This window comes from Hyperolius riggenbachi, chromosome 3 (assembly GCF_040937935.1).
Source record: "Hyperolius riggenbachi isolate aHypRig1 chromosome 3, aHypRig1.pri, whole genome shotgun sequence".
In the NCBI taxonomy this organism is placed as follows: domain Eukaryota; kingdom Metazoa; phylum Chordata; class Amphibia; order Anura; family Hyperoliidae; genus Hyperolius; species Hyperolius riggenbachi.
The window spans coordinates 55699212-55725359 of NC_090648.1; the positions used below are offsets into that span (position 1 = coordinate 55699212).

Consider the following 26148-nt stretch of genomic DNA (forward strand, 5'->3'; position numbering starts at 1 on the left):
GCTGTAATACATCTTACCTCCGTCAGCCTGGCTCTATTTGGTACATTGCTGCCAAGAAGGAAGCTTGACGTCTCCCCTCCCACAATCCTGCTCCTCACTGATTGGCTGAGGGCAGTTCAGTGTGACACCAGGCTGAGAAGGGAGCAAAACACATTTTCGGGTGGTTGGCATGGCTACAATCACGTGTTTTGACAACTGATGATGACGTAACAGCAAGTGACTACCCACGGAGGGACCAGGAGCGGAACCTAATCCTTTGCGGAGGTTGCCTAGGAGGTTGAGGGGTGGCCCATACCCCTAAGGCGTTGTCGGGCCCATTCTGGCCGCACCATCTGGTGAGTCTCTCTATGTTGGGGGGCGGGCTGTCATTGCCTGAAGTTTTGTCAATTGATTTTCCTCCTGTGAACATTGGTGCATTGACTGTTTCTTGAGCGCTTACCCATCTTCTTGTTTTATTCCCATTGGCTATTCACTGATAGCCTGGGAGCGCTCCACCGCTTGGGACTGGTGTTGTCAGTTTTTGTACATTTAAGCTAACTGTTTGTTTATTCCTGTGAGCGCTTGTGTACATTCTTTTTGTGAGAAGGGAGCAGCTGCTGAAATATGATCTATGCTTTACTCACATGTGTTTACAAAGAAAGTTAGATACAGTATGACAGTGCAGTTTCTAGGAGAGAAAAAAAGAGTAAGGGAGGAAATGACATCAGGTTTAGCTTCAATCAGATGGACTAAAAATGGAAAATGCCAGGAACAGTTTTCTCTTTATTTACTATATAACATTCACCAAAATCAAAATGTACAATACATATGTTATGTAAGTAGAACAAGTATTTATCTATTTATATATGTGTTTTTTTCCTGGGATAGTAGAATTGTGCCTGCTGCTTTAATGTGTGGCTGGAAAGTGTAATGGTTAAGGGCTAATAGTGTGGCTGGATGGTGTAATGGTTAAGGGCTCTGCCTCTGACACAGGAGACCAGGGTTCCAATCTTGGCTCTGCCTGTTCAGTAAGCCAGCACCTATTCAGTAGGAGACCTTGGGCAAGTCTCCCTAACACTGCTACTGCCTATAGAGCGCGTCCTAGTGGCTGCAGCTCTGGCGCTTTGAGTCCGCCAGGAGAAAAGCGCGATATAAATGTTCTGTGTTTCTGTGTTTAATGCTTTACAAACCAATCCACTGAGCAGCATGAAAGAATCCTCAGGATTCTCTGTAAATATGCTGTCATGTTGTGCATCTAGCAAGAAATAAATTAAACATTGGAAATAAAAACTTATGGCCAAAACATTTCCCACACTCAGTGCAGTAATAGAGCTTCTCATCAGTGATGAGAGAGGGATAAGCGGAACTGAACAAGCCTGTTATTGGCAGCTGCACTCCACACTTCATCCTCCCTACTTCTGGCTATGTTGGGGAGATGGAGAGCAGTATGCTGCGGCCAGTTCAGGTTCACTGAAGGTGGAGCAACATTTATTTATTACTTGTGTGAGTTCTCTCATGTATGACAAGATATGATTTCCGTGTAAAAGATTTCCCACACTCAGCACATGAATATGGCCTCTCACCAGTGTGAGATCTCTCGTGTCTGACAAGATCTGGTTTCCGTATAAAACATTTCCCGCACTCAGCACATGAATAGGTATTCTCAGGAGAGTGAGATTGTTTATGCATGACAAGCTGTGAGTGCCATGCAAAACATTTCCCACATTCAGCACATGAATGTGGCTTCTCCCCAGTGTGGGATCTCTCATGTCTGATAAGCTGTGTTTTCTGTATAAAACATTTCCCACACTCGGCACATGAATGTGGCTTCTCACCAGTGTGAGATCTCTCATGTCTAACTAGTTTTGATTTCTCTACAAAACATTTCCCACACTCAGCACATGAGTATGGCTTCTCACCAGCGTGATATCTCTCATGAAGGCGGAGTCTTGATCTATTTACAAAACATTTCCCACACTCATTACATGCATGGGGCTTCTCACCAGTGTGGGTTCTCTCATGTATGACAAGATGTGATTTATGTACATAACATTTACCACACACGGCACATGAAAAGGGCTTGACTCCAGTATGAGTTCTCTCATGTAGGTCAAGCAGAGCTTTAAATAAAAAACTTTTCTCACACTCAGAACATGAATAGGGCTTTTTTCCAGTGTGAGACACCTCATGTATGAGAAGCTCTGTTTTGTGTACAAAACATTTCCCACACTCAGCACATGAATATGGCTTCTCGCCAGTGTGTGATCTCTCATGTCTGACAAGTTTTGATTTGCATACAAAACGTTTCCCACACTCAGCACAGGAATATGGCTTCTCACCAGTGTGTGATCTCTCATGTCTCACAAGACCTGATTTTGTTGCAAAACATTTCCCACACTCAGCACATGAATAGGGGTTCTCACCAGTGTGAGATCGCTCATGTATGACTAAATGTGATTTATGTACAAAACATTTCCCACACTCAGCACATGAGTATGGCTTCTCACCAGTGTGAGATCTTTCGTGTATAACAAGATTTGATTTCAGCAAAAAACATTTCCCACATGTAGGACAGGAATGAGAGCCTACAGCAGTGGGAGAGCTGTGCTGGGTATGAAGCCCCTCTGGGATAGACAGGTGAGCGGAGTATGAGGGAATATTTGGGCTAACTGAGACCCTCTCATGAGATCTATTATGTCTGACAAGTTGTGATTTTAATTTAAAACAGTCCCCACACTCAGCACATGAATATGGCCTCTCAACAGTGTGAGATTTCTCATGATTGACAAGTTTTGATTTGCATGCAAAACATTTTCCACACTCGGCACATGAATATGGCTTCTCACCAGTGTGAGTTCTCTCATGGACGACAAGATATGACTTGCAAACAAAATATTTCCCACACTCAGCACATGAATATGGCTTCTCGCCAGTGTGAGTTCTCTCATGTCTGACAAGTTTTGATTTGCATACAAAACATTTCCCACACTCAGCACATGAATATGGCTTCTCACCAGTATGAGTTCTTTCATGCATGACAAGTTTTGATTTACACACAAAACATTTCCCACAATAAGCACAAGAATATGTTTTCTCGCCAGTATGAGATCTCTGATCCATGACTAGATGGGGTTTATGTACAAAGCCTTTCTTACACTCAGCACATGAATAGGGCTTCACACCGGTGTGAGATCTCTCATGTAGTACAAGATTTGATTTCACACATTTACCACACGTGTAACAGGAATAAAATCCTCCAGCAGTGGGAGAGCTGTACTGGGTATGAGGCCACTCGGGGTTAGACAGGTGAGGGAAGTCTAGGAGAATATTTGGGGTCATCAGGATATATGCAAGAGTCTCTTGCCCAATGACATCATCATCCATTCTACAGTCTGTGGATACAGGGAGACGAGTCTCTGAGAGGTTCCTGATGCCGAGATTCAGTGCTGCAAATAGAGAAACATCATCACTTCCTGTTAGAAATTCTGAGGGGAGGAACAATTATTATTAGGAATGGTCAGTGAGTTGCTGATAATTCCAAGTCGATGCAAAGTTTATGCAGATAAGAAATGGACCAAATGCAGCAGCTGCATAACTTTGCATATAGTTAGCATACAATTTGCACCATCTCAGAGTTATTTGCATGTCACTGACCATCACTAGTTATTAGCCTGACAGGGATTTGTGCTAACTACAGGTGGCCAATCACTTGACAATAACTTTGCCTTTTATCAGCTAGGAATTTCCTCAAATGCATTTCCTGACAAATCTGATCATCTGCTTACTATTTGCATTATATTTGCATATAATTCAGTTATTTGAATCCCATTGACCCTCCCTACAGCTAAAGCATTGTCCATACATGGAAAAACAGTAAATTGTAGAGCTTGATGAGACAATGGAAGCAATGTTTTACTCTTGTTACAACAGACCTATATGTACTTACAGTGCTGCCTATAATTATTCATACCCCTGGCAAATTTTTTTCTTAAACAGAATCTGTACTCTAATATTCTTACGATAAAAAGCATACCATTCTATTCCTTATTTTCTCCTGTGCCCCTCTGTGCTGTTTCTGCCACTCCCTGCTGCAATCCTGGCTTGTAATGAACAGTTGTAGGCAGTGTTTACAAACAAATGACATGGCTTCTAACCAGAGTATCATAGGCTGTGAACAGCTATCTGGTGTGACTCATGCAGAGCTTGGAGGGGGTGTGTAAAGCTTCTGCCAATGACAAGCAGTGCTGCACATTCCACACATTCCAGCCTTAGCCCGACAGACACGACAGAGCAAAGGAGATAAGATTTATTACAGAGACAGTGCAAGTAGGAAAGGCTGCAGTAAGACATACCACATTAGAACAGTAATAGGAACTTATAGGACATAAGAAATAAGGCACAGAATTTTGTTACAGAGTCTATTTAAAGTTATTTTTATTCAACCAGCAAGTAATTTTTTTGACGGGAAATGACATAGGTGTCTCTCTAAAGATAATAAGACGATGTACAAGAGGCATTGTGGAAAACAATATTTCTCAGCTTTTATTTACATTTGAGCAAAAAGTGTCCAATCCAAAATTATTCATAATCTTCACAAACTGTCACAGTCTGTGGGAAAATCCAAAGATCTACACCATTCCAAATAGTCCAAGCTGTTCTAAAGCATCCTAATTACCCTGATTAATTGAGAAGAGCTGTTTCAATCAACCCAACAGGTGAAAAACAGCAGCTCTCTGCAGTTGGTTTGTGGACAATCATGGCTAAGACAAAGGAGCTCAGTGAGGACCTGCAGCTACGCATTGTGGCTGCTCACAAGTCAGGAAAAGGGTACAATACAACTTATAAATGTTTTCAAGTTCCAGTGGCTACAGTGCAAAGTATTAATAATAATTATTAAAAAAATACAAGATGTTCCGCACTGTGGAAATCTCAGGGGACGTGGTCGGAAGCCAAAAGTGACACCTGTGCTGGCCAGGATAGTGACAGAGGTAAAAAAAAACAATCCAAGGATCACCACCAAAGCCATCCTGGTGAATCTGGGCTCTGCTGGCGGCAATATCTCAAGGCAGACAATCCAACAGACACTGCACACTGCTGGGTTCCACAGATGCAGACCAAGGAGGACTCCACTTCTCCAGATAAGGCACACAAAAGCTCACTTGGCCTTTGCAAATGCTCATCTGGGCAAAGAAGAAGATTTTCTGTGTTATGGTCAGATGAAACAAAAATTGAATTGTTTGGTCACAATGATGTTTCCTTTATAAAGGAGAAGCCTTCAACCCAAAGAACACCATACCCACTGTCAAACGTGGTGGTGGGGACTTAATGTGTTTTTTTGAGGGGGGGGGGGTTCAGCCAATGGACCAGAGAACCTAATCACAGTAAACGGCACCATAAAAAAAGAGCAATACAGGAGGATACTCCGTGACAACATCAGGCAGTCTGCAGAGAAACTTGGCCTTGGGCACCAGTGGACATTTTAGCATGACAATAACCCAAAACACACAACAAAAGTGGTGAAGAAATGGTTAGCAGACAACAAGATTAATGTTTTGGAGTGGCCCAGCTAGAGTCCTGACATGAATACAATTGAGAATCTGTGGAGGGAGCTAAAGATCAGGGTGATGGCAAGAAGACCCTACAACCTGAAATATTTGGAGTCAATTGCTAAAAATGAATTGGCAAAAATACCTGTGGAGACATGCAAAAAGCTGGTCTGCAATTATATGAAGCGTTTGATTGATGTAATAGCCAATAAAGGATTTTCTGTTGATTATTGAGAAGGGTATGAATAATTTTGGACTGGACACTTTTTGCTCAAATGTAAATAAAAGCTGAGAAATGTTTTCTTTTCCACAATAATGCCTCTTGTACATCGTCTTATTATCTTTTGGGAGACACCTATGTCACTTCCCATCAAAAAATTGCTTGCTGGTTGAATAAAAATAACTAAGTCAAAATTTGCCAGGGGTATGAATAATTATGGGCAGCACTGTATAGCAAGAAATCTGTGTTATGTTTGTAGAGCAATGGGCTCAATTTTGGTAGCGTTTGGTAAATAATTACCTCATGGAATTGGGTTTACCTCATGAGGGAAATCAACTTTTGAATTCTGGTAGTTTAAAGTTTTACCTCATGTAATTTCATGAGGTAATTCATGTGGTAATTTTCTACTAAACATGTGTGGTATTTAGTAGTGAAATACCTCACACTTGAATTCTGAAGTGAAATAAGGTGCGTGTTTGCAAGTCTTTTACCTCACATAATTAGACCTACCTCTACCACATGATAAATGCAGTGTTGTGACATAATTGTGATATCTGTCACATAACATGGAGCCTTTTACGCTCGTTCTTTGTTCCGACCCCCAGCCTCTAAAAGTGTTCCGACCTACACCCCCCCCCCCCTCTAAACCAGTGCTTTCCAACTTCGCGGGCTCGGAGGACCTTTTATTTTCCAGACCACCTGGTGGAGGGCCGGCTGCCTCCCACCCCCACCCCAATTAAAAAATATTAAAAAATACAGTGGTTGAGGGTGGGCCCCACGGTGCCCCTCTAGCCCGAGGGCCCCGATGCGGTTGCTACCTCTGCACCCCCTATTGCTACGCCACTGAGTGTCCCCAGCATTGCCAAGACAGGTATTACGTGTCCCCAGCAGTGGCGTACCAAGGGCATTTGACACTGGGTGCTGGGTATTAAATGACCCCCCCAAAAAGGAAAGGAGTGAGTGTAATGCCGGTAACCCCGTATAGGTAGCCTGGAATACTTGACCCCCAGTATAGGCAGTGTAGTATGGTTGCCCCCAGTATAGGTAGCCTTGAATAGTTACTCTCATTATAGGTAGCCTGGAAAAGTTGCCCCATTATAGGTAGCCTGAAATAGTTGCCCCAGAATAGGTAGCCTGGAAAAGTTGCCCCCAGAATAGGTAGCCTGGAAAAGTTGCCCCCAGTCTATACTAAATATATAGCCAGTATATTGTCAGATCCCCCCCCCCATTTATATTGTTAGTATATACAGCCAGATCCCCCAGTATTTAGCTAGTATATATAGCCAGACTCCCCTTTATATAGTTAGTATATAGTCAGACCCCCCCCCCCGTATATAGTCAGATCCCCCCCTATATAACTAGTATATAGTCAGATCCCCCCCTATATAACTAGTATATAGTCAGATCCCCCCTATATAACTAGTATATAGTCAGATCCCCCCCCCCTGTATATATAGTTAGTATATAGTCAGATTCCCCCCTGTATATATAGTCAGATTCCCCCCTGTATATAGTCAGATCCCCCCTTCCTATATAGCTAGTATATAGTCAGATCCTCCCTCCTGTATATAGTTAGTATATAGTCAGTTCCCCCCTAGTATATAGGTAAAATAACCCCCCCCCCCCCCCTCAACCCAGGGCACCGCCACTCGATCCCCCTCCAAAATTACAGCCAGCAGCAGCCTTGGGGAATAGCTTACCGGCATCAGAGCGATAGGGCTGCGTGCCGCTGGGCTGGTCTCCGTCTCCTGCACCGACCAATCACGCTCTCGCAGTGCTTCCTGTGAGAGCGTGACTGGTCAGTGCAGGAGACAGAGACCAGCCCAGCGGCACGCAGCGCTATCGCTCTGATGCCGGTAAGCTATTCCCCGCTGCTGCTGCTGGCTGCAATTTTGGAGGGAGGGGGAGCGCGGAAGAGGGGGCCCCTAGGTGAGGGAGGCTTCTCCCCCTTCCTGCGCTGTGCCCCCCTCCTTCTCAGCTCTGGAGCCCCCAGGAAGCGGGCTGGCTTGGGCTTCCACCTTCCAGCAGACTGGAAAATACCTCACTGTTTTCCGAGTGAAAAGCACTCAGTATCACGTTTTCCCCTGTGTCGATAATTTTGCGAACATCATCGGCAGGCGGGAAAATGTATCAGAATTAAATTAAGGGAAAAAAAATAACGAGTGAGGTATTTTCCCGACTACTGCTTTCTTCACCTCGCACAGCTACCAGAATTGAGCCCAATGTGCTTTCACTTACACATTCGTATTACCATCATATCCTTGTGTCACTCATATGCCCTTTGTAATGTACCCTTTTCTCTCTCTGGTTCTTAAAGTGGATCCGAGATAAACTTTTACTCATTGCATAATTCTGTTCCTTTCATATAGTTTATAGGGCATTCCTCAAGCCAAATACTTTTTTGTTTTTGCTTTAATACTCTAATTCCCTATAAACTAAAGAAGCCTCACCCACAGCTTTCCAGTGCCTTGGCACCTTCAGACCCATGTAGCAAGGGCTTATGGGAGCTCAGTCTGGGCAGGAGGAGGAGCCAGAGATTTCAGAGGCAGAGGGGAGGAGAGGAGATTTAATTTTTAACAGGCTGCGGGCTGGAGATGCTATCCGCTTCCCTGTGTGTAATGTGACAAACAGTACATGGCTGCTCTCATTGTATCACAGGAATAAACATACATAAACTATTGAAGCTGTTTGCAGCTAGATTTGCTGTGTAAACTATCTAAACTTTAGATAAGATATATAGACAAGTTACTTGATATAGTTAGTTTTTCAGCTCGGATCTGCTTTAATTAAATAATTATATTTTGACATTATGCAACTCTAAATTATAGGAAAAATTATTTAGAGAACCAAAACAACTAATACTTCTGTAGCTGGATGCAAATACTTACATATTTACTCCTATACATAAGTCACCCCCTACAGTGACCAATCTGTGTACAGTATGCATAGTGACTATTATCAGCTTGTTACAGAATGTTAACACTAAAAAATGCCTAATAGGCAAATACAAAATATGTAGGGTGCAGCCTGACATGGGGGGGAGGGGGGTTAAATCAGCAGATCCCCCAGTTCCTCTGCACACACAAAACATTACACAGCAAAGGTGGTGCAAAACAATTGTTAGAAACACCTGGGGTTCCTGTGTGTTATATTTCCTGCAAGTGGTGGCACGATTGCTGTTTAAAGCAACATACACAGACTGGTTATCTATCCCAGAAGCTGCTGTGAGTACGGGGATAACTGTTGTTCTTTCTAGTTAAAGTGTAACTGTCAGGCGTAATATCAAAACTCAATTCTTTATTTTATCTGGTAAACAAGTAATAAGGATGCTAACCAGGCAATCCAAAAGTTAAAATCACTATTACTTTTCTTGTTGAAAAATGATCATTCCCCAGTTTACCTGACTCTTATTTGGTACACACAAAATTTGGTACACAAAGAGGAAGTTGCAAGGCATGCTGGGTTGTCCTTTTTTGCTTCTCTATTTCCCCACTAAACTGATGCAGCCTGATTGGCTGAAGCCTCTTTCCCTCCTATTTTCCCCTCCCACATCTCTGTTCTTTTCTGATTGGCCAAGATTTCTCATGCTGAGACTATGCACATTCTATAATGAAAGGTGGGCAAATCAGGCAGAGGAGAGTAGGGCAGGAAATGACATCAGGATTGCCTTTAAAATAGCCACTCTTAAAATTGCTAATCACTCAGTCAGGCTTATAACAGTCATTTGAGGAGCTCACAAAGGCTGGCCAAATACATAGAGCAACGAGGAATCTGCTGCTGCTGCTGCTGGTGGTCCCCCCTCCCCCCCCCATGTCAGGCTGCACCCTATAGGGGCTCTTGGCCCTGTGTGTGACATCAGATAAGTTTGCTCTTAGGCTTTTTACCCTATATCACAGTGTTCCCCAACGCTTTCCTCAAGGTCCACCAACAGTGCATGTTTTGTGGAAATCCACAGAGATAAATAATCAGCTCTAATAATCAGCACTAATTACCTCACCTGTGCATGTTTGTGGTTTTCTGCAAAACATGTGCTGTTGGTTGGTGGGCCTTGAGGACAGGGTTGGGGAACTCTGTATCAGATGAGTCAAATCATGGATATCCCCATTGTAGGTGTAGGATGCAGATGCATTCACCGGTAGCATAGGAACCCCTCTAGGAGACTGGCCTTGACGTCGGCAGAGGGGCTTAAAATGGACATGAACTCTGAATTTTCTCTTTGCTCTAAAAGATACACGACAGCATAATAACCTTTAAAGAAAAACATTTCATTGTTACAACTGATACACATCCTGCAATAAATCTGCAGTGTATCTACTTCCTGCTTTCCTGGAAACAGACATATTGTTAGCATCCTGTGCTTTCAAATGAGCTTATCTGCCATGGCAGTCAGCTGACAAATTACAACTTATGATTAGATACAGATGAGGGGGAATTACACAGGCTAAACTCTCTAAATACATACAGGGTGCATTTCTCCATGCTTTTCATCTGTCCTGTGCAGGAGTTCAGGTCCACTTTAACCTGCATACGTATTAGTGTGTCGAGGGTCAGTTGGGTGCGGGGAGTGCTGAATGGTGGCTCTCTCTGCTGTATGGCCACCTTAAGCCGGTAATGCTGGGAATACACGGCTCGATTCTGAGCCATTTAGATGGCTCGATAGATCATTTCCGACATGTCCGATCTCCGTCTCGATCAGTTCCGTGCTCGATTCCATATTGAGGACAATGGAAAAAGATACGAAAAATGAGCGGACGATAAGAAAATCGGCTGAAGAATCGAGTGGGGAATCGATCGGACGGGAGAATCGAGTGGCAAAATTGAGCCATGTATGGCCAGCATAACACTAAGTCACCCCCTACTGTGACCAATCTGTGTACAGTAATGTATAGTGACGGTTATCAGCTTGTTACAGGCCGGTAACACTAAAGCCTCGTACACACACCAAACTAAAATTGTCAGAGGCAGCCTATAACGACCAGCTCAGCCAATAGGCGAGTGTACAGAGGCCCCCCAACCAGCAAAGGAGGATCGGCGAGCAATCCGCCTGGTGGATCAACTTGGCCGAGGGACATCCGCCGTCTTTGAAGATGCCACTCCCCACCCATCTGTTATGATCATGTCTGCAGCGTTTACTGCTGGCTGCAGTGGTATTGTAACCCAAGCAGTTCTGGTGTCATTACATGCATTTTCTTGCATAGTTTGGTTTGCACTTAAACTAGTTGCTGATTCCATCTGCAGTCGCTCTGAAGTTAATGACAGTTTAATATGCTTTTGTGTAAACAAACATTGTCTGCTGCAATGGAGGGGCAATCCCTTTCCTGCAGGCTGCATATCATTGTCTGCCTTTTCCTGCTGTCAGCCTGTGATTAATTACCATTCACTTGTGTGGGAATCTGCAGGTCTGCTCCCATTGGATGACCTCAGTATAAAGAACTGCTTCCTGCAATGCTTGATGGGCTACCATAGTCTCAGATTCTGTCTGTTACTCTGCCCGTGCCCCACCTCGTTCCTAGTCCGTGTGGACTGCGCTGACTCCTGCGAAGGGGTCAGCGAGTCCTCCTAGTTCTGCTCTTGTTCTAGAAGTTGTTACTCTGCTTGTCTTGTGTCATATATTGGTTCATCGCGAATATATACGCATACTTGCGCATTTTGTTATTTTCTTTGTATTCGTGTTACGTTGATACATCAGTGTCGCTGATATATACGTACACAAACTGTTTATTTCCTGTGTTCAGTCAGTCAGCCTTCCAGCACGCTTTGGTAGTTTGCGCGTATCGTGAGCACCCGTGCTGAGGTAGTATCCTGTTCCTGGTCCTGTTTGTGGATTGCGTTCATCTCTGCGAAGAGATAGCGAATCCTTCTGAGTCCTGTTCCCTGTATTACTCCAGTCTTAGTCAGAGTTCCTGCTTATGTCATATATCGGTTCATTGCCGATATATACATATGTTAGTCAGACGTTACAAATAGTTTCATTGATAGCTGTAATTGTAATACGCTAGGAAATCATACTTATTGTATATTTATCTGTGTTACGTTCATCTATCTTGATCCTGCTATTTCCTGACTATCCTATCCTGTCTTTGTGAGGCACGCCATTGCTGCAAACGCATTGGCTACCTCATTCCAGTCTGTTTTATTGTGGACGCTTGCTGTCACTAAGTAGTGGCTAGTTAAGCAAGCGTTCATTCTGTCTACCTGTCCTGATCTCCTCAGTCCTGGTTTATGCGCTCAGCGCTACTTTGCGCTGAGACGTTATTATGAAAGTGTTGTTTGTGGCTGTTCGGATCTGCACCGGCTCTGTGCACCACAATCTCCTATTGGAGTCAGTCCTCTCCTCCACTAAACTGGGGATATCCTGATTCCTTGTGCTGGTGTGTGTACCTCCTTCACGTCAGCTTATGTGTTGCATGCTGACTGTGGAGATTACACCTCCAAGCGTGACATTATGGTAGCCCCATTACCAATCCCTATTGTGGGGGGGATTTCCAGAAATTATGACACTGTTTGTCAGGGGTCCTGTTCCTTTAAAAAATTTGAAAAGCTTGGTCCTGAAGTTACAGACAAATTTATATCAGAATTGGTTAACGTTCTGGCCAATCCCGACTTTCGGGCTTCTGCAATTTCTACCTGGTCTGATTGGATCGTTTGTGCTCTTTTTAAGGGCAAACTTTTTGATTGGGCAATCGATGTCTTAGATCACACTCAGTTTAGACAAAGTCCTTTGCAATTTATAGCTTTTGTAATTCACAATTGGTTGCGCATAGATCCATTGCCTTTTCCTCTTAATGAACTCCTGGCAGCAGGCCAATCAGCTGCTCCTTCAATTGCTTGCAAAAATGATCAGCAAGCAGAAAGTGTTACTGATAATTTTCCTGCAGCTTTGAATAAATCACCAAAAACAGCAAGGTCAAAGGCAAAACGCAAACGTTCTAAGAAACGTGTCCAATCTGCAGAATCGTTATCTTTAGCGACTGCGCATCAGACCTGCAATGAGATTCTGCCATTAACAGATAATGAAATGCAATTGTCTTTCAGGGGAGTTAAATGGACTTATGAAACTACTAATGAACTTGCATCACTGGCTAGGGAAAATAAAGATTTTTGTTTAAAAGAATTCTCTGAGTATGATTATGAGGATATATTACAGAGTATTGAACAAATCAATCTATTCGTGCAGCAAGAAAGATTTGCATATACTACAGTCCAACACTTGCTACAGGTATTGGAGATCCTTAAGAATAAGAAATCTGCCAATCGCCTGCTAAATAATCCAATGTATGTTTCTGCCATAACCACATTTGCAAACTGTGATCTGCCTGTTAAGTATGCTTGGAATCCTCCATTTGAGAAAGGAGAGATGGAGGCTCTGGTCAATGAATGGAAGAATGATTCAAGTTCATTTTGTCAATTTTACAGTGCAAAAAGTGAATTAGTATTGAATGCATGCATTAAGTCTGCCTATAACCTAATAAAAACTGGTGTGTGTGGGTATGACTTTGTGGCTCCATTGATCGATGTGTGGAAAATGATTTTGGACGATTTTTATGCGATTCAATCAGTTGATACCAGGGAAGACACACTGTCAATTGGAGACTGTCCCACTTCTCCAGTTACTGAGTCCCTGCCATGTTTTGTGAATGTTCCTGTAACTCCACCCTGTACCATGGATAACTCAGTGTTACTTCCCAGTAAAACAGAAGCCACTGATACTTTCTTAACTTTGCCCTGCACAAATTTCTCAGCAGAGAATCCAGCGGTCCTGCTGACTTCTGAGTCTAGCCTAGCCAGTACTCATGAGTCTTTGTTCAGTGCAACAGACACCAGAAAAATCTTGCCTGTCTCTGCAAACACTTCTGCAGAAATTACCTGTGTTAATAAAGTTCAACTCCTGTCTGATCCAGCAGATGCCAATAGATGCACTACATCAGTTTCCGAGTCCCAGCAATCCTGTCCAGAAACCTCAGAACCCCAGCATCTGAATTTTCCAATTTCACAATTGAATGGTGATTCAGATGCGCAAACATTGTATTTTGATCTTCCTGTTTCTACACCTCACTCTAGTTTCATGAATAACTCAGAGCGTCTGCTATGTGAATCCGAAATCGCAGAATTATTACCGTGTTCAGAAAATGTTCCAGTGAACTTGCCCTGTACCATGAATTGTGCAGTAGATCTCTCCAATGAAACTCAGGTCACAGAATCATTATGCTGTTCAGCAGGTGCTTCCATGGTTTTGCCCTGCAATATGGACTGTTCAGTGATCCTGTCCAGTGAAGCTGTGGTCGCAGAGTCTTATGCTTCACCCAGTACTTTGGATACTTCAAACCCTCTAGCAGAGGAGTCTGAGGCACTGCTTACCTCAGTTGGTGTTGCAGTAATATTCACTTGTCTAGCAGCTGTTTTGGAATTACAGTCTGCTCTAATAAAACTTGATGAATTTCTGCCCAGCAAAGCAGAAGCCATTGAAATATTGTCCTCGTCAGCAAGTGTGTTAGATACCTTGCCCTGTACACAGTCTGATTTAACCAATGTTGTTGAGTCCCTCTCCAGTGTTGTAACAACCGAGGAACTCCAGCCCTGTCCCCTGAATATTTCAAAAGTCTTGCCCTGTAACATGGATAATTCTGATTCTCTGGTCAAAATAATAGAAATCTCAGAATTTCAGTCCGGTCTAATGAGTGTTCCTGAAACCCAGCCCTGTATCCTGAAAGATTCTGGTTCTCTGGCCGCTGTGGCAGAGGTTCCAGAGTCCCCTTCCTGTCCAGGGAATTCCTCAGTTTTGCCTAGTCCAGTGGGGGCTGCTGCAATACTGACTTGTTCTGCAGCGCCTCATGAGCTCCAATCCAGTGTATTAGATGAGTCTCTGTCCAGTCCAGAGGTAGTTGTGGAGTCCCTGTCTGATTCGGTGCATACATCAGAAGATTTGTCCTGTCTTGTTGGTGCCCCTGAATCTGATTTGTTACTGACTTTGCTGGAATCGGCGACATCTAAGTCTGATCCTGCATTCTCGTGTAAAAGTCCAGTGGTTGCGAAGTCTAGTCATCAGGGCTGTGGAGTCGGAGTCGGAGTCGTGGAGTCGGGCAATTTTGGGTGCCTGGAGTCGGAGTCGGGAAAAAATGCACCGACTCCGACTCCTAATGAATTTGTAACTGTAATTAAAATAGAAAATATGATAAAATGTTCTATTTCTCAGATAATAGTCATTAAAAATAATGTATATATACAGTAATAGCTGTGCTTAGTCCACAAAAATGAAATAAACCAATCAAAATTAGTTACTTGTGCTGCTTCAATAAAGCAGTCCCCGTATTTTTAAGGTCAGATATACATATCTGATTGTGACTGTATATATGATGCGTACACAGGAATCTCTTATATATACTAAATAACATCTATGCTGTAAGAATAAAGCCTGATGTGTAGCTGTGTCACTAATAGAGATGGTCAATGAGATGGAAATAATTCTGCACTGATGCTGATTTATGCAAATGTATGCACTGAAATCAAATAATTTGATATGTTATTAAAATTTGGTTTGGTGACTACAAATTAAAGGGTACCTGAGACGGATGAAAAGTAAAGTTTTATACATACCTGGGGCTTCCTCCAGCCCCCTTCAGGCTAATCAGTCCCTCACTGTCCTCCACCACCCGGATCTTCTGCTATGAGTCCTGGTAATTCAGCCAGTCAGCGCAGTCCGGCCGCATGCCACTCCCACAGCCAGGAACATTCTGCACCTGCGCAATAGTGCTGCACAGGTGTAGTATGCTCCTAGCGGTGGAGTGTGTTCATGCGCACTACGCCAGACTGGCTCAAGTACCTGGACTCATAGCAGAAGATCCAGGTGGTGGAGGAGGACAACGAGGGACTGATTATCCTGAAGGCGGCTGGAGGAAGCCCCAGGTATGTACAAAACTTTAATTTCATCTGTCTCAGGTTTACTTTGTTACACAGTAGTACTATACTCTACATATGCACTCCTCACAGAGCTGCAGGGAATCCACTAAGAATGCTGTGCACATTGAACACAGAGGTGTTGTCTGTTTACAATCTCCTCATTCCCCTGCAGAGTACCTGCACATCATTCTTACATGTACCCACACTTACATTGCCTAGGGCCTGATAGATGTTCTTTGTTCCGGTTTGTACCTTTTACAAGTACTATTACTAAGGACTAGTTTTAGTCTAAAGGGAATAAATATAGTAGTCTACATATCCTTCTCACTTCAGTTGTCTTGTAAAATTCCTAAGCGTTGGCAGTTATGAGACGAATTTCATGTTACATACTTTTAATCAACAAAATTGTAATATGCAAATTAGAGGAGTCGGAGTCGTGGAGTCGGAGTCGGTGGAATCCTAAACTGAGGAGTCGGAGTCGGAGTCGGTGGATTTTTGGACCGACTCCACAGCCCTGCTAGTCATGATGATTTTTTTTTGGCCAGTCCTGGTTTTGGTCCTGTTTTGGCTGACCCTGAGGCTCACAGTTCCTTGACATGCCCAGAGGTTTCTCTTGTGCCAGTGTGCCCAGATGTTCTTTGTGTGCCAGAATGCCTAAGGTGTTAGCGTGCTCTGATGCTTCCTTAGTGGGAACATGTTCTGATGTTGCCAGTCTGCCTGCATGCCCAGAGATGGTTCTGGTCCCTGAAAGCCCTAATCTTGATGTTTGTCCTTGTGGCCCTGACTCGGGAATTGCCCTAGGTTCCATAGGGGTTCTTGATAGTTCTCCATGTGAGCCTAAGGGGCGTTCTGACCTATGGGGATCTCTTTGGAGCTTCAAGGTGTTCTGGGAGGTCTCTGAGAAAACTTGTCCTGGTGCCTTGGACTGGTTCAATAGTGGGTTTTGTGTTGGTAAAGACAGTCCCGGTGGGCATTGCAAAGGCTTTGGCGTTTTTGAACGGTTCCTGGAAGGCGGTGGGTATCGCTCAGGGAGTTTCGGAGGGCTTTCTTCTGGAAATCATGGTTCTGATGGGTGTCACACTGGGGCTTGTAGTACTGATGGGCATGGTTCTGTAGGTTCTGGTTCTGATGGGTCCAGTCTTGTGGGGCCTGATTTTGGAATTTGGTCTTGCCGGGCTGTCCCGGTCATCATGAATTATCAGTCAGATTGTTTTGTTGGGAATTTCAGTTTTGAAAAGCGTCTGGTATCCGCTTTTAAGGGGGGGGGGGGGGGGGTAATGTTATGATCAGGTCTGCAGCGTTTACTGCTGGCTGCAGTGGTATTGTAACCCAAGCAGTTCTGGTGTCATTACATGCATTTTCTTGCATAGTTTGGTTTGCACTTAAACTAGTTGCTGATTCCATCTGCAGTCGCTCTGAAGTTAATGACAGTTTAATATGCTTTTGTGTAAACAAACATTGTCTGCTGCAATGGAGGGGCAATCCCTTTACTGCAGGCTGCATATCATTGTCTGCCTTTTCCTGCTGTCAGCCTGTGATTAATTACCATTCACTTGTGTGGGAATCTGCAGGTCTGCTCCCATTGGATGACCTCAGTATAAAGAACTGCTTCCTGCAATGCTTGATGGGCTACCATAGTCTCAGATTCTGTCTGTTACTCTGCCCGTGCCCCACCTCGTTCCTAGTCCGTGTGGACTGCGCTGACTCCTGCGAAGGGGTCAGCGAGTCCTCCTAGTTCTGCTCTTGTTCTAGAAGTTGTTACTCTGCTTGTCTTGTGTCATATATTGGTTCATCGCGAATATATACGCATACTTGCGCATTTTGTTATTTTCTTTGTATTCGTGTTACGTTGATACATCAGTGTCGCTGATATATACGTACACAAACTGTTTATTTCCTGTGTTCAGTCAGTCAGCCTTCCAGCACGCTTTGGTAGTTTGCGCGTATCGTGAGCACCCGTGCTGAGCTAGTATCCTGTTCCTGGTCCTGTTTGTGGATTGCGTTCATCTCTGCGAAGAGATAGCGAATCCTTCTGAGTCCTGTTCCCTGTATTACTCCAGTCTTAGTCAGAGTTCCTGCTTATGTCATATATCGGTTCATTGCCGATATATACATATGTTAGTCAGACGTTACAAATAGTTTCATTGATAGCTGTAATTGTAATACGCTAGGAAATCATACTTATTGTATATTTATCTGTGTTACGTTCATCTATCTTGATCCTGCTATTTCCTGACTATCCTATCCTGTCTTTGTGAGGCACGCCATTGCTGCAAACGCATTGGCTACCTCATTCCAGTCTGTTTTATTGTGGACGCTTGCTGTCACTAAGTAGTGGCTAGTTAAGCAAGCGTTCATTCTGTCTACCTGTCCTGATCTCCTCAGTCCTGGTTTATGCGCTCAGCGCTACTTTGCGCTGAGACGTTATTATGAAAGTGTTGTTTGTGGCTGTTCGGATCTGCACCGGCTCTGTGCACCACAATCTCCTATTGGAGTCAGTCCTCTCCTCCACTAAACTGGGGATATCCTGATTCCTTGTGCTGGTGTGTGTACCTCCTTCACGTCAGCTTATGTGTTGCATGCTGACTGTGGAGATTACACCTCCAAGCGTGACACCATCACGTGATGTCACACACACGCTGCTCTGTTGTCCACACCCCCATCCCCCATAACAACAACACGCATTGTCAGAAAAACTGCTGACATGCGTCTGTAAAAGCCAGCCGAGTGATGTCACCCAAGGTGATCGGGTCCCTATCCCCAATGGGCGACATCAGCAGTTAGGCGTGTATGCACCGTTAGTCACCCCCTACTGTGACCAATCTATGCACAGTAATGTACACTAACCATTATCAGCTAGTTACAGGCCGGTAACACTAAGTCACGACTACTGAGACCAATCTGTGTACAGTAATGTGCAGTGAGCATTATCAGCTTATTACAGGCTGGCAGAACTAATTTAAACTACACACATGGCAGATTTCTATCACTTGAAATGATTAGTGACTAAAGCTACATGTGACAATTTAGTGAATCTCACACTTGGAAAGTCCTCGCCTGATCAGCATTGTATTGTTGCTGCAGATGCTTCTCACTCCTTCACCACCTCCCCTCTCCACAGAACAGGGAACTCCAAAGCCATCAGGATGTCTGTACTGTTATTGATAGTAAGCGGTCACCAAACACTATCAATAATGATAGCTTTGTACAGCAGGAGACATTGGCAGCGCTTCCAAACAGAGGCTGCTCCCGAATTGACTACCTGCAATAGATGTGCAGAGCTCCACAATTGTGGACTAAAATACACAACATGCTTTCAAAAGAGGTACAGCAAAGGAGGACGTTGGCTTCAGTATAAATAATATGTGCACAAATTATTCCCTACTAGACTTCCCCACGGCGGTAACGGGTCCTCTCGGGGAAGACCTACCGCTAGTCTACCGATAAAAACGCGATTTTTTTTCCTAGTGCTGCAAGTCATAAAATGGTATACACATTTCTCTCAAACAGACATCAAACAAATGACAGCGCTCATAGGCTGCAACTGAATTGTAGACCAACAGAGGCATGCAGAGCTCCACAGGGCTAAATACATGCCTTGAATGCAAATCAGATGTCAATAATGATAGCTTAAAATAAACCTGAGATGGCAAAATAAAAAGATTTTACACTTACCCGAGGGCTTTCTCCAGCCCCATGATCACCGCTGCGCCCCTCGCCTTCCTCCCGAGTGCCTCTATTCGGCCGCAATAAGGCCCAGTAATCTGGCTCTTCTGCGCATGCGCTCTTCTTTTTCTTTTACCATCTCAGGTACACTTTAAGATGACAAAAATCTAACGAGTACACAGCATAATCCCGAATCAGGCCAGTGTGTGAGCAGCGACACAGCAACAAAGATACACATTTATTCTATATTTACTGCTGATTACTCACCTGTCCTGCCATCTGTAACATTGTCCCCCTCTTTACTTGTCCTCATCATGTCACCCATCATAGACTGCTGGTCACTCCTCACATATGTCTCTTCCTCTTCTTTTTTTGTACTAATTGTGTCACCCTCCTCCATAGACTGCGGATCACCCTTCACATATGTTGTTTCTTCTTCTTCTTCTTCCACTTTAATTGTCCTCACCATGTAACCCTCCTCTATAGACTGCAGATCACTCCTCACATACGGCTCATCGTCTTCCTCTTTTTTTGCACTTGTGTCACCCTCCTCCACAGACTGCTGATCACCCCTCACATATGCTTCTTCTTCTTCTTCCACTTTAATTATCCTCACCATGTAACCCTCCTCTATAGACTGCAGATCACTCCTCACATACGGCTCATCGTCTTCCTCTTTTTTTGCACTTGTGTCACCCTCCTCCATAGACTGCTGATCACCCCTCACATATGTTTCTTCTTCTTCTTCCACTTTAATTATCCTCACCATGTAACCCTCCTCTATAGACTGCAGATCACTCCTCACATACGTCTCATCGTCTTCCTCTTTTTTTGCACTTGTGTCACCCTCCTCCACAGACTGCTGATCACTCCTCACATAGGTCTCCTCTTCTTTCGCTTTGTTTCTCCCCATCATGTCACCCTTCTCCATAGACTGATGATCACCCCTCACAAATGTCTCCTCTTCTTCCTCTTTATTTGTCCTCATCATGTCAACCTCCTCCATAGACTGCTGGTCACTCCTCACAAATGTCTCCTCTTCTTCCTCTTTATTTGTCCTCATCATGTCAACCTCCTCCATAGACTGCTGATCACTCCTCACAAATGTCTCTTCTTCTTCCTTCTTAACCACAACACTTTCATGTATCAGTTCTCCACCCTAAGTTCACAAAATGAGAGCTATTTTAAATTGGGAACACAGAATATGTAGAAGGATAATGTATTTAAGTTTGGAGTCTCTGGGGACCCTCAGTCCCACCTACCTGAAAATAGTTGGTGGTGGTGTGATCTTCCTGTGGAAAATCCGGAGAATAAACAGGACCTGTACTTCTGTCTGATGGGTTTCTATTACAGGATCCATCTGTAAGAAACACACACACTGACTAAATACATTGGGGTTGATAAACTAAGAGAAATAGTGCCAGTAACCTCCTGTTACTCGCTGTGTTTCATCAGCATGCCTTAAGTGCAAGCTATGTGCCCTACTGGCCGTATAGCATGCGTAATTGGGTCCAGTCGCTTTAAAGAACAGGTGACACCCATGCTAACTTAGAAATAAAACACTGTAGTTGCATCCGCACCAATGGAATTGATGACGTGCTGTGATCAACCCTGGAGTCACAGGGATAGTCCGTATCAAAAGCCAGGATCCGCACCGTCTAAAAGCAGGTATTTATTTAAAGCTCTTTAAAACATCTCAAAATAGTTGAAAGTGTGCCGGATCACCATTGACACACTGAGAGTGTGTACTGGAACCATTCTGAGGAAGGAGTATATCCGAAACGACGTGTGTCAATGGTGACCCGGCACACTTTCAACTATTTTGAGATGTTTTAAAGAGCTTTAAATAAATACTTGCTTTTAGACGGTGCGGATCCTGGCTTTTGATACGAACTTAGAAATAAAAAGCACATTTATAGGTAGATAAATACTAGTTCTACTTACATAACAGATTAATTGCACTGTCTATGTTATGATTCCTGTGAATTTTATAAAGGAAAAGCATAGTGTAAGGATTCCTCCTGTGGCGTGTTCTGTCCATTGCAGTGAAGCCGTAAATGGACAGTTCTGGCTTGTCTTCCTGCATTCGGTTGTGCATTTGCAATGAGTCACATTGTCATTTGCAATTGCTGTGCAGTTCTGGGCAGCTCAGGATTCTGTCATCATTCCACCAATGGCTTACTACAGCTGAGCTGCGGCCAGATAGCCCTGGATTTCCTGCAGGCATGTTGTTACATAATACTGCGTGTATTTTCTATGGGAGTCCTTTGCATTCACAACCAGCTAGCAAATGGTAATCAAGCCAGCTCAGGATTGAATGATTACCGTTCAGCTGTGTGGAGATTTGCATGCTTGCATCCATTGGTCGATGCCGGCATAAAAGTCTGTCTCCCCTTTTAGACCTCACCTATCATAGCGATCACTACGCTGATCTGCTGGGCACTGTGCTACTCTGTATAGTTCTGTTATTGTAGTTCAATGCGACCTTATTACTTGTGCTTTAGCTAGTTCTTCATAAATATATATGCAGACTTGCTAATATATATTTATCCATTAGTTGAGCCGTTTATTATTTTTCTGTATTATTGTTTATTGTCTAGTTTCCATGCCTGATGGACGTTCACTGAATCCGCGGTGGATCAGTGAAGTCCATTATCCTGATAGCTTGGATTCTGCCATCACCACATTGGTGACTGGTAGTATTCCTGCTACTCTAGTTCTGGGAACATAACTGTAGGCTGCGGTTGCTATTAGTTATGTTCTTTCCTGTAGTTTTGTCTGAGTCTGAATGCTTGCTATCGCTAAGGCAGCGCAACATTGCACTGCGCTGCCATTGTGTCTTACTTGTCTAGTTACACTCCAATCTATAGTCCTGTCTTGTACCTGTCTGAGTGCTTGCTATCGCAAGGGCAGCGTAACATCGCACTGCGCTGCCATTGTGTCTTATTTGTAGCAATATCGGAAGCCCAGAGCTGCTGTTGCTCTGGGCAGCTTGTGTAGCCTCTTCCATTAATCAGCTACCAGTCTTGTTGCTCTGGGTGGTCAAAGTTTAACCCCCAAGCATTACACTTGTGATTTGTAAACAGACAGTATTGCTTATGCACACAAGCATTACACATAGAATCCTATTCTACACAGTTTCCCTTTTGGTTACATTTGAATGAAGCTGATCCTGACATTTCCTCCCTCACTCTTAACGATGGGCTTCCGAGTAGGAAGCCATTCGAAATCGTGATTAAAATGAGGCTCAATTGCCTCATGTGTGCGCACAGGAGACAGGGGGTTACTTACCCAGAAGTCCGTTGGCGTCTCAATTCACTTGCACGCGGCCTATGGGACGCGTTCCGAGACTCGCTACCGCACTTCCTCCTTCAAGCCGGAAGGTGGAAGTGCGGTAGTGAGTCTTGCAACACGTCCCATAGGTCCCGTGCAAGAGAATTGAGATGCATAGAAGCCGACGGACTTCTGGGTAAGTAACACCCTGTCTTCCGTGCGCACACCTGAGGCAATTAAGCCTCATTTTAATCACAAATTCGAGTGTTTTTGCACTTGAAAGCCCAAGCCTGCTCACTCTTTTTTCTCCTCTTGCTGTGTATTCATTACCCACCCTCCTCCCAAGGTCTTCAGACACTCCCACTGAGGTCTATACTCTATGGCAATTAAAGGGTCAGTGCTCCTAAGGTATGTGATAACTCCAAACCGTAACAGCAGAAACAGTTTTGAAAGTTTTGAATGCAGGATTAGCATCTTTCTCCCTTAATACACTTACATCAGTTGCTGTTGAAATCTGGCAATCGTGCTTTAAAGGAAGTGATTCCTGCACGTTGATTTGCCCAATAGGCTGCCTGCAACTTGAGCGCGTATCATGCACTTAAAGAGAAACTCCAGTGAAAATAATGTAATAAAAAAGTGCTTATTTTTTACAATAATTATGTATAAATGATTTAGCCAGTGTTTGCTCATTGTAAAATCTTTCCTCTCCCTGATTTACATTCTGACATTTATCACATGGGGACATTTTTACTTCTGGCAAGTGATATCACTGAAAGGAGATGCTGCTTTTTTGGCAGTTGGAAACAGCTATTATTTCCCACAATGCAACAAGGCTCCCACGCTGTGATGTCAGGATTGCAGTGCTGTGAGTCATTTGTGGGAGGGGTTTCACCACAAAATCAGCCATACGGAGCCCCCTGATGATTAGTTAGAGAAAAGGAAAATATTTCTCATGGGAAAGGGGGTATCAGCTACTGATTGGGATTAAGTTCAATTCTTGGTTACGGTTTCTCTTTAAGGCACTCAGATGAAATAGCATAAGTAACAGGTTACTCCTGCTATTTCTCTTTGTGAATCAACCCCATTGTCTCCGTGTGTTTTATCAGATGAAGGGGGATTTATATGGACAATCCTGGGAATAGAGAGAACCTGGACATCTTTCTTGTGGGCTTTTGTTACTGGATCCATCTGCAGGAAACACACACTGGCTAAATTCATTGTCTTTACAGTATCTCACAAAAGTGAGCACACTTCACACACCGAAGGTATGATACTGTGATGCAATGTTAAGTGGTCGGTGGTCAAGCAGTCTTGTATAACAGTGTAAATCTTCTATCCCGCAAAAATAACAACACATTTTATGGGTTTTTAGCACTGCCTTAACTCTTTTGGGCATGGATTGAGTTATTTTGATGGGACAGCACATTTACACTGTTATGCAAGCTGTACACTGACTACTTTACATTGTATCAAAGTGTCATATCTTCAGTATTGTCCCATGAAAAGATATGATAAAATATTTTAAAAAGTTGGAGAGATCACATTTGTGAGATACTGTATATGTTTACCAGATGATGGATATATGGGAGGGAATCTCGGTAAACCCCAAGTACTACTCTCTCCTTTACAATAAATGAAAGTCTCCTCTTACCCGATGATGTGAGGGGTGGCTGATTCTTCATCATGGCTTCCTTGTAAAGGTCCTGGTGTCCTTCTATATACTGCCCCTCCTCCATGGAGAAATAGGGGAGACAATGTGCCTCCTTATAGGAACCTGACACATAGAAGGATACAGTCAGCACCCATACAAATCTATGTCACTGGATATTGTCCCATAATTCCTGGTAATGCTCAACACTAATGCACGCAATATTCTCTATGCTATACACTCCCCCACCCCAATACCTTCCCTCCCTATTACCAGGTTTCCCTAAATATAAGACACTGTCTTATATTAATTCCCCACCCACACCCAAAAAAAGATGTACTTGTGCTTATTTTAGGGAGGGGGGGGGGGGGGGTTACTTAAAAAAAGATGAAAAGGAAGATGGCAGTGTGGGGAAGGGTAGATGCTATATTAGTGTATGGGGAGGTGTGCAGTCTCTTACCACACCTCTCTTGTGGCTGCCTCCCCCTCCATTCATGTATAACTTTGCTCTGTCATAATCAATGTGCATACTTGCTGATGCGTCACCGGCGCCCATTGATTATGACAGAGGGGAGCGCAGTCACAGAGCCTGAGCAGAGATGGGTCACAGTACCAACCAGCTATGATACCAGCGCTGTCATACACAAAAGGAGAGGGATGCAGCCACAGGGGAGATGCGGTTAGAGACTGCACACCTCCCCATACACATAGTGTACCATTCAGCTATAACTTATTTTCAGGGAAAGGCTTACATCTCAAACATGCCTGAAATATAAGCTATGGCTTATTTTCAAGGGAGGTCTTATTTTGGGGGAAAACATGCTAAGTGCTCAATACCTGTCCTCCCCCACCCTAATATTTTCCTGCCCTCCCCAATTGCTCCTCCCTCACCCTAATTGCTCCTCCCCATCTCAATATATGTCCTCCTATCTCCCACTATGTGCTCTTCCCTCATCTCAATACTTGCCCTCCCCTCCCCACCTTAATACTATCCTGCCCTCTCCCCAATTTCTCCTCCCTTCTATGCACTCCTTCCTCACCCCAATACCTGTACTTTCCCACACCTGTTTTATCTGCCCCCCTCTATGTGCCCCTCCCTCTCTATGTGACAGTGTGCTATATGCGATGTATCAGTTACAGATGGCAAAATGGAAATACATTAAACAAAGTAACCTTTCACCTCCTCTCCTGCCAGCACGAGGTACTCCCAGTATTTCCGCTCTATGACCACTTCCGGTCTCTCTCTTCCTTCCTACAGGAGCGCGGACTGGTTGGCATTCCAACTGACGTCATGTGGGGAGGTGACGTCGGTTGGAATGCCAATGTCATTGTAGCTCTATCAGAGGCTGCGGGTGCTGGGCTGCAGGACGATATGTTCCCTTCCAGCTTGGTTACGGGCTCTTATCATTCACTTTCTCTCTCGGATTCTGTACTTCGCAGTAACATCTTTTCACCAGTTCGCCATCTTGTGGTTAGTTAGCTAACTGCAAGCTCTATTATCAATTATAGGGAGAGCAGCCAGGGAGTATCCGGGAGACAAAGGGGTGTGGTAAGGTATAAGGGCGGGGCCAATATAATCTAGGCGGGGTTAGGATCATGGAGGCGTTTCCCAAACGTATTTATTTATGTGATTCTCCCTCCTTCTGAGTAGTGTTGATCGAACACCCAGATATTCGGGCTCGGGTCGGCTTGGCCGAACATGGTCCAGATGTTCGGGATATTTGGCCGAACACCGAGCCTAATTGAAGTCAATGGGAACCCGAGCATGCCTGTAAAAACTTGGAAAATGAGGGAAACTTCTGCAAAATGGGTTGGAAATAGTGGGGGGGGGGGGGGGGGCATTTACACATAGATCTTAGGCTCAGAAAGTAACCTGAGAGCTGGGCGAAGCTAGGGCGAGAAGGGGCGTGACCGGGTGG

General features: G+C 44.0%; 1 protein-coding gene across 1 annotated transcript; it reads right to left on the reverse strand.

The window, feature by feature from the left end:
* Positions 1 to 752: 752 nt before the first annotated feature.
* LOC137560969 (zinc finger protein 605-like) lies at positions 753 to 25453 on the reverse strand. Its single transcript, XM_068272162.1, has 5 exons — positions 25403 to 25453; positions 24233 to 24355; positions 20571 to 20668; positions 19576 to 20467; positions 753 to 3425 (listed from the first exon to the last, which is right to left on the reverse strand). Exons 2-5 carry the CDS (start codon positions 24315 to 24317, stop codon positions 1468 to 1470), a joined length of 3033 nt encoding a protein of 1010 aa, XP_068128263.1. The 5' UTR covers positions 24318 to 24355; positions 25403 to 25453; the 3' UTR covers positions 753 to 1467.
* Between the last annotated feature and the right edge of the window lie 695 nt (positions 25454 to 26148).

Excerpts from the sequence above, each read along its gene's own strand:
- LOC137560969 (XM_068272162.1), bottom strand. The coding sequence starts at position 24,317 with ATGGAGGAGGGGCAGTATATAGAAGGACACCAGGACCTTTACAAGGAA. Across the intron at positions 20,669-24,232 it reads GCCACCCCTCACATCATCGG|ATGGATCCTGTAATAGAAAC; the intron begins GTAAGAGGAGAC and ends TGTTTCTTACAG. Across the intron at positions 20,468-20,570 it reads CCACCACCAACTATTTTCAG|GGTGGAGAACTGATACATGA; the intron begins GTAGGTGGGACT and ends TTGTGAACTTAG.